Below are 9,929 nucleotides of genomic sequence, written 5' to 3' on the forward strand. Positions count from 1 at the left end.
ATCGAGGCGGTGAATACGGAAATTATTTGTTTACATATTCATTAAAGACATGGCACCAACGTTGTGAATATGATTATTTCATTCACATTTCTTATACGATATTAATATCAGCTTAAACACAATTAATGTACAGAACCTATATATTTTCATCTTGACGTCCAATTATAACTCCACAAATTAACCCTGTATGCCCCCGAGCGATACCTCATATGTCATTAGTTTATTTCAAAATTTTAACGTTTGTTCTTTTAATATTCTTATGAAAAACTGCTTAAACAATTACATGTATTAATTAATTTCTATTATTTCACAAAATTGTTCCACCTCAAAAATATAAAAGGAAAATACTGTAGTGTATTTGGTAGCTGCCAGACACCACACCACTTTCCGATTGAAAGTTTCTGGAAATCATGACATCATTCATCGCCCAGTTGTTCATCTTTTCACGAATTCGTTTGAAAATTAAATGAACGGTTAATATTTATTTTTTACATTTACCCTTTTTGCGCCAGTTTGTACAACCATATAACGTTTACAACACTTCAGTCATCCAGCATATGACCTATCATTGCACGATGTCTAATTCATCAACTGGCTTCATTTTATTGTTAAATAATATTCTACTAAATTTAATTACAAACTGTACAGTACTGCATTTTGTGTTACAATTATTATAAAATACTGTACTGTATCTACAAACGCCTTTAATAATTAATCCTTTCGACGCAAATCCTGCGCTTGTCATTTTATTCTAGCTACCAACAGGCAATTTCATTCAGTTTAGGGAAACTTCCTACAGCCAAACGGTTAAAAAGTATTAAACAAATTCTTACAAACAACAGTGTAGAATCGGACGTTTTGTGGTTTCACAACAAGTGCGCTGCAATTTGTCAGCCCTGCTGTGCATCATGTATGGTTAGTACAGTACTGTATTTATATTTACAATAAAGAGCACTCCATATTAACATTACACCACTGAAACAAAGCTGAAAATCATAGAGGCAGATGGTGGCAACATCACATGTCACCTTTGAGACCATCACCGGCAAGGTGATGGTCTCAAAGGTGACATGTGTTATGTATAAATCAATTATAAAATGCATTTCTTAGTCAAGTGTACTGTATAGAAGCATTTTATATGATATAAGAATAATAAGTAAATTTGTCAAATATAGTACCATAATTCATGCTCTTGTTGGAACACACCTCCCATTTATCATGAGTTAAATCAATTTCTTTGTTCCTTGTGATCCTCAGGAAAGCATCTCCAGAATCCAACAAAGAGAGAGAATACACGGTACTTGTGCTGTACAATATATATTCGACATCAGATGCCAGACACTGTTAAAGCAGGTGTTCAGTGTTGGCAAGTGTTTTACAATGCCACAAAATGTAATGGCAATGGCAAGGATTTAACCAGTACCCCTATCAAGTTTTACTAAGCTACTTTGGCAATCCTGAATTGACTACCCTGTACATGGAAGGTTTTCAGCAAAAATTTTCATGCAATATTTAAAGAAATGCAATTTATATCATCTAAGCCTCTGATTACACATTACCCCATGTACTGAAATACTGTACAGTAAGTCCTCGTATAACATCGGTCCGCTTAACGTTGTTTCGGTACTACGTCGCTAATCTTTAAGATACCCAAAATTAATTTAACGTCCCAATGACTCGGTACGTCGTTTTGCGTCGTCACGGACTACTTTTTGCGGCGCATCACCCTCTCTCGTCTGGCCATGCTACGCTCTCTCGGCAGCCACAGTGACTCACCACCCACCTCCTCCACTCCCGCCATCCGCTTCACTACCCACCACACTCGCTCTACCACCTCCGCCCATTGGTGAGTACCAATACAAACTTAGTACTGTAGTTATGTGTGTGTGTGTGTGTGTGTGTGTATGTATGTATGTATGTATGTATATGTATATATATATATATATATATATATATATATATATATATATATATATATATATATATATATATATATATATATATATATATATATATATATATATATATATATATATATATATATATATGCACTATTTCTATAGAAATGGCAATGATTTTCTGTATATGTAATGTATTTCATGGGGCAAAGGGAGGCTCAGGAACGTAACTCCCATATTTTTATCCATTTCTTATGGGGAAAATTGATCCGCTTCATGTAATTTTGTATAACATCGCACTTTTAGGAACGTAACCCAGACGTTAAGCGAGAATTTACTGTACAGTACAAAATTTTCATTTGAAACACAGTATATATTTAAAGTTTAAATTACTGTAATGTATGCTGGTGAAATCCTGTCCATAAAGATTAGAAAAAATTAATGATGCCGAGCCAATCTAGATCTTAGACACTATTTTTTAGACCAGACAATTGAACCAATTAAACCAAACCTTACCTAATATCTACAGAACTAAGCCTAGGCACACCACTAATGACAATATACAGTACTGTACACCAGTATGCATAATATACCAACCAAACCAACTCTACAATCTTGCATTGAATTGAAACAGTTTATTTAGCCAGAAAAACACAGATACAGAGTGGATAATAATAACAATATTAACATGGTTGAGCCAGTTCAGAACCTGTGCTCTCTTTGAGGCACCTGATATATACTATACATTTATCTCAAGGAAGTATTATGTAACATTTAGTATCATCTGGAATAGTACAATAGCATGGTAGTAATAAGTACATTTTGGATGGGTTTGATGTGGTTGGTTCCTTTTGTCCGTAAACATTAATGGTGCAACCAGAAATTAGGCAATATACAGCCCTTGTCAAAAATTCTTCTAAGATTAGCTATTAGGTTAGGTTTAGTTGGTTCACAGTGTTTTCATAAAAAGTTTAAGCACAAATTTTCTGCCAACTCCCAATACAGCTACCAATACTAAAATTTAGTGGAAACTATACCATAGTACTGTACTATTACTACTAGGGGTTTAAGTCAACAAGCAATTATAGTCAAACTTTTTATTAAAGATAACTTACTTCTTTCTTAAGAGCTTGTTAAATAAAAAAAAATGTGGAGGAATTTCAATTCTCGTAACTATTTCACTGACTTTCTTCATTCTAAACACTACTCTACATGAGTATGCTACCTCCCAGCAAGGTCAAGTTGACTTCAGTACAGTATTTACACAAGCATGAAATGTTTTATAAACAGGAACACCCGAATACTTCCTAGCGACTGTTCCATACCTATGAACATTTCCAGTGGCTGTTACATTATATGCTCTAGAGTTATAACCAAATAAACATAAATGACCTGAAGAATCTCCACCCCAGCTTATTTTACCAAAGCATTAACCACCTCTACACGGACTTAACCTCAACCCCCTCCAAATAATGTTAGGGTTTTTAATCTTTAGCCGAAATAAGCTGGGGTGGAAATTCTTCAAGTGATCATATTTACTTTCTTCCTCCTCATTCCCCCAATGTTGATCTAAATAAAAAAAAATATATACAATACTGTAATAAATATATACTGTACAGTATATACTGTACAGTATATACAATACAGTACTAGAAATATTAAGTGGCTGTCATCCTTGTAAACCAGAAACCCTTAAGGCAGCTCTATCAGGTATTTGTTTACACTGTTGTGCACCTGCACCAGCAACTTGAGTACTTATCACTGTTGAAGAGAAATGCATTCTAACAGCACGAAAAGGGCAAAAAGTAGACAAGGAAAAATTATCATTACAATCTATGGCAGAGAGCACTGATCTAAGATGCTGTCATGGCTCCTTTATTTATGTCCCAGGCTATGGTTTAACAGCTCCCTCCCTCCCACATGATTTTTTCCTTTTGATGATAATTATTTAAGGTTGGGTCAATTCATTTTATGAACAATAAATTACCAGAATATAATGTAGCTAACAGCAGCTTGACAACTGCTACTTTCTACCAACACCCCAATAATGTAAGAACAGAAAATACTAACCTAACAAAATAATTATCTTTAAAGAATTCCTGTTTTTATCTTCTTTACTGTACAGTATATATTAAAGAAAACATAAGAATGGGGGAAACTGCAGCAGGTCTATTGGCCCATACTAGGCAGCCCTGTTTACATCCAACCCACATTGCTCATACTGTATATCTGTTCTAATCATCCACTACTCAGTGTTTACCTATCACATACCTAAATCTAAATATGTATAATATAACACCTTTGCTATGTGTTCACTCCTGGTTAGATAGTTTAAGTGCCATACATTTGTTTAGCCCTGACTTCCACTTATAAATCTCGATCATATCACCCCTCACTCTACATCTTGAGGGAGTGGAAATTCAGATGTTTTAATCTGTACAGTATCCACTATATAAATAAAAATCCCGGAGGCATCCCTGTGGAATATATACGTACCAAAACGGTGCCGTATGCTGCAGCTGTGTTCAGGAAGGAAAAAAATTTAAAGTACTACAAGAAATGTTTTTCATCATCCACTTTTCAATTTTTTCATGAACAAAGAAAGTATTATCCTTTATGGTGAAAAGACCCCAAGTCGATGGTTCAGACACAAGAGGTGTAAACAAAAACCCAGTAGTTTAAGTGCAATATATACTGTGATAAACCTACAGGCCCATGTAGCAGCTTCTATTTGTGCTTAAGTTACTGTACAGTACTGGGTAACTAGCTCAGCTCACCAACAACTACAGCCTTATCATTGTTTACCCATATCCTTCCTAAATCCATACAGTAGTTCTCCAAGTAATAGTGAAGGGTACAGCTAACACCTAAAGAACTTTATATAATTCATTCATATTTTCCACAGGTGTCATTTGGATGATAATAAAAACGATATGAACACTTCCCTAAACCTTTGTTTGTTTTCATAGTGGATATGGGTACAACAGCCATACTGATGGACTGTATTAAGGCTTACGTTGGTTAAATTACGTTAGGTTAGTCAGAAAGAAGACCATATAAGTAACTATCATTGTATACCCTGCCCACCACTCATGGGCATTAGGGTTCTGTACCAATAAGCATCGATGTTTTGCATACAGCTGTCGTACCTATATTGTGCCTTTTTTTTTCTCTATATAACATTTATTTTATTCCCATCTTCCATTTCAGCAGTTAATCATTTCAATTCTGGCTCTCTTTCAAATGGATGCAAATTCAGTTCTCAATCTATCTCTGTAAGGAGGAATAACCAGGATTAACAATGCCATCCACCCTAATGTTTTGAATAAACTCTACAACCACTATAAGACAGTAACCAAAACTTAACAGGATAATCCCAATGAGGTTTCCCCAATACTGTACCGGATAAAATGGTAAAACATCTGCACCTGTCAGTACTGCAACACCCACAGGTACTCAAGACCAACACTGTTAAGAGGTCGGTGACTCAGACATCTGGTAATAGTACTACACTTATACGACTCAAGTTGATTAACCATGAACACTTTACTTTGATCTTTAATCTCTACTAGTCACTACTCCATCTCATTAAAATTTATGTTTGAAAAGTTATTGCAGACAGCTAATTCCATAATTTTCTGTTCTCAGTCTTATAACATTACACTTCTCTCCCATTAATTAAAATGTTTTTATTTCTATTTCTCACTTCACATTACAAGCTTAATTAAGTCTTCCTAAGAGTGATATGTACTGTTAGTTTTTTTTTTTTAATTAATCCACCTAAAATGCCAGAATGTGATGGTAAACAACATATCTTCCAAGCTTGGCCCCCTCTTCACCTTTATTAAACTCGTACATACCGTATACGCTCAAAATAAATTTGCCTAAAAATGTTACTGAATTCCCTACAAACTTGCCATATAATCAATGACACACCCACATGACACACCTTATCTAAGTGCCCTCCTCCCTGGCCTCTACCCCACACAAACCACAACGACCACTATAGTTGAGATAATGCAGTTCTACCATTACAGCCATATTCCGGAGATGGTGAAGTTTAAATTTGTATTCAATATCTACTGCTAGGATGCTGTCCTGTGACCAAAACCTTATATTATAAATTTCAAACTCCGTATCTTACACTAACAAATTCCAAACAAAATAAAACAGGTGAGGTTGAATCTAATTTGTTTTTATTATCAAATTTTATTTTAGATGTTACGGTGCTCAACTGGCCCTGAAAACAGTGGTGTACAGTGTCTCCCTCTACCGCTCAGCCACCACACTGCACATATAACAAAAGACGTCAACTTTACCTAACAGCAACAAACGTGCTGTACCATGAAATACCTTACAATCCCCGTAAAAAAAACACTACACAACCACCAACAACACCTACACTAAATAAAATGTTGAAAACTACCAAAACTGGACCATTAACCTTGGCTAACATGTACTGCTGATTTCTCCGGCAAAGTTTCTTAAGCCTTCCCAACTTAACACCATCTTCACGCTCAGAGTACAAGTCATGGGGCCACTTTGTACATTAACCCCACCGTTTTTAAAGAGTAGGTGTTAGCCACAAGACTTTCTGAAGAGATACTTTCACCTTCACACCTCCAGCTGACGACCTGTCGAAAATGGGCGGCCACCAGTTCATTGCACCTTCATTTCCCAATTTTTTTGGTTTAAATGCGCATTTAAAGACTATACAGAGGTATAATATACACGCCATGCATATTATTAACCTAAGGAGCATTAACAACGGCTATCTAGAAGACAACTAGCACAAACAACCGGGATGCGTACAATTTGCAAGAGTAAAATATCGGTGTACAAAATCGGACAAGAAAACTCTCCTCCTTACCTTCTAATAATCTGGCGATGATGCTGTCTATATTAAGCTTATCGGTCTCAGCCATGTTATTTAGTTTACACAGTTCACTTTCAATATATTCACACAATCAGATCGCGCACAGAACGGCAGATGATCACGGATTGAGAAGCACAGTACCTCCAGCCCAACCCCATAGACTGTTCAAGATGGCAGCCGTAACCGACGTCACCACTTCAAATGACCGGACAACGTTCCAGTAATACGCGACCATCAAACTCTCTTAAAACATAATAAATATCCATTTTACCTTATCAAATCACTTCATTATTGTATATAATGCTATATTTTAAACATATAAAAAAAATATTTAATTAAATTCAATGTGTTTTGGAATAAATAAAGCAAAAGGATTATAAATATATATATATGTACCACCAGGTAGATAATGACGTCATGCGCGCGCAGTTGACAACAATGTCCGCGGGAAGAATGAACCCCGCTGATCTAATCAAAACATTTATTTAAACAATATAAAACACACGTGTAAAGTTTAATTTATCAAGGAAACTATTGGGTCATGATATTATAATCTCAATTCAATACTGAATATTCATGGTTTTATTTCAGCTAAATGTTTCATGGCGTAGAAATATACGCTATTTTTTTAGTTTAGTGAAGTTGTAAGAAATTCTACGCCACGCAATCGGATATTATTACTCACATAGAGGATTTAATAATTTGTATTTAATATTTCCATAATAATACATATTTCTTTCCGTAGCTCTCCACTTTCAGCAGTCACCTTGGCATCACTCACCTGTAGTTGTTTATCTCTCTTGGCACAACACAGCCGCCGCCCACCACAAACAGTAGATGTTTCTTATCCTTATTGATCATGCCATTGGTGTTGGAAGTAGTGAATACTTAGAAAACGTGCAAAATTATTGTCTGAGTTTGTGTGCGTGTATATATATATATATATATATATATATATATATATATATATATATATATATATATATATATATATATATATATATATATATATATATATATGTGTGTGTGTGTGTGTGTGTGTGTGTGTGCTGATAACCACAAGGAAAGAAGAAAACACGAAGTTCCCAAGCGCTTTCGTGTATTTCACATCTTCAGGGGTGAGTACAGACTAAGGAGAAGTACAAAACAAGGTGTGTATATACAGAGGAGGGTGAGATCAGGTCCACAATGAAGCCACCTGTATTGTTGCGGGAGTTCTTGATTAACATTTGTTTAACAGTGCATGAGTTTTTAAATGTCACATTGACGTTCCAGGTTTTTAGTTGTAAAGGAATTTGAGAGAAATTTTTGTGAAATGGCAATACTAAGAGATTCTTATGGCTATGGGTGGGCTTGGGATCGGTTCTATAGAAGGATTTCTTAGTAATGTTAAGGCATTTGTCTATGAAAAATCTAGGGTACTTAAGGTTCAAGCCAATATTATAGATATATTTATATTCCTCATCAATGAATTCCGGGCTGCAAATTCTCAAAGCACGTAAAAACATTGATGAAAATACTGACTGTTTGACTCTATTATGGTGGGCAGAATAATAATGAATGTATGAACACACATTAGTAGGTTTCCTATAAATATCGAACTTAAAGGTGTTACCTATTCTGTGTATCAGATAGTCTAGGAAAGGCAATTTACAGTCATGCTCTAATTCCACAGTGAATTTGATCGAGGGGGCTAAGTTGTTAAGTTGTGGCAGGAAAGCTTTTAGGTCCTCATTACATGGCCAGAGACATAATACATCATCAACATATCTAAACCAGACTGCTGAAGGTGGTGAAATATTACTTAATAGTTTCTTTTCAAAGAATTCCATATATAGGTTGCTTAATACAGGTGAGTGCATTAACCATTGCCATACCAAAATTTTGAGCATAATATTCTCCATTGATAAGAACCCCTATTCTCAATTTCCCTTTAATATACAAAAAGATTGACAGTTTTTAATTTCTAGCTGCGTCTGTTTTCCTGCATTATATAACCATAGTTTTATTCACTCGACGTGTAGTATTAATTAAAATATTCTTATTATTACGGCATATTTCAATTATTGGTTGCAACGTTTAAACACACAAACATGTCCAAAAATTTCAGAGTAATTTAAAATATTATCGTCGAGTGTTTAGCATGCGTTAATGTGTATAATCGGGAATTTAAATTTAAGAGAAAGGAAATATCATCCTTGTTCCTCTTGTGTATACAGGAAGACACCCAGGCAGTTTACAGTTCATATTTCTTCATAATATTCCCTAACTTCGAAGTCATTATTACAATTTGTGGTGTAATTATCTTCACTGGAATATTATTTTTATCTGATTTTGTCCAGTGAGAAATAATTTAATGAGATTTTGTTACGCATCAACAAACTTTCGAATTCGTCCTCACCAGGATTATCAACTTCCGGTCAAGTCACATCTGCTCATTCCAAGTCAGATCACAATTGTTAAATCCCTGTCGAATCCCAGTCATGTCACATCGAATTAACTGCCGGTCATGTCACATAGGTCAACTCACTGTCAGGTCACATAGGTCAACTCACGGTCAGGTCAGAATGATAAGCCCAAAGTTAGTGGGTCTTATGAATATTTAATTATTTTATCTATCTTATAATAACTTCCCTAAACGACTTAAGTTAATTAATAAATAATCACTAAGACACTTCCAATTACACACACCAAAAAATGCTTCTTCATAAATCTCTTCCGTTGTTTATTTTTTTTTATTTTTAATTAGACATTCATTTCAGTACGTTACTAAAATTGTTTGTAGATTTCTTACACAATACAGATAATTTAGCTCTGCTGAGTGTTATTATAGACCACGGATAACTTAGCCTTGTTTTGAGTTATTATAGACTACAGTTATCTTAGACCTATTGAGTGTTATTATAGACTACAGAACACTGGTAGCTTACTCTAGTTTGGTGTTATCACAGAGCTCCGGTAGCCTTGTCCTATTTTGTATTTCCGGGTTATAGAGTACTGATAGCTTAACTCTTTTTATATTATTACAGATAACCGGTAACTAAGCATTGTTCCGTGTTACTAAGTAAATATCAGAAGCCAAACTGTAATAAATAATATTAACACAAGTCACCGTAGATGTACAAGTTCTACAACATGAAGACAAAACAAATTCA

General features: G+C 34.9%; 1 protein-coding gene across 1 annotated transcript in view; it reads right to left on the minus strand.

Annotated features, from left to right (window-relative positions):
• The window catches only part of LOC121875106 (serine/threonine-protein phosphatase alpha-2 isoform), a 72,519-nt gene extending 65,550 nt beyond the window's left edge, over positions 1-6,969 (minus strand). The window contains exon 1 of the mRNA XM_042379466.1: positions 6,769-6,969. Coding sequence (XP_042235400.1) covers positions 6,769-6,823 — 55 coding nt within the window. The 5' untranslated portion in view covers positions 6,824-6,969. The remainder of the gene's footprint in view (positions 1-6,768) is intronic.
• Positions 6,970-9,929: the final 2,960 nt, after the last annotated feature.

The sequence above is a fragment of the Homarus americanus genome, unplaced genomic scaffold (genome assembly GCF_018991925.1).
Source record: "Homarus americanus isolate GMGI-L3 unplaced genomic scaffold, GMGI_Hamer_2.0 scaffold36970, whole genome shotgun sequence".
NCBI lineage: Eukaryota > Metazoa > Arthropoda > Malacostraca > Decapoda > Nephropidae > Homarus > Homarus americanus.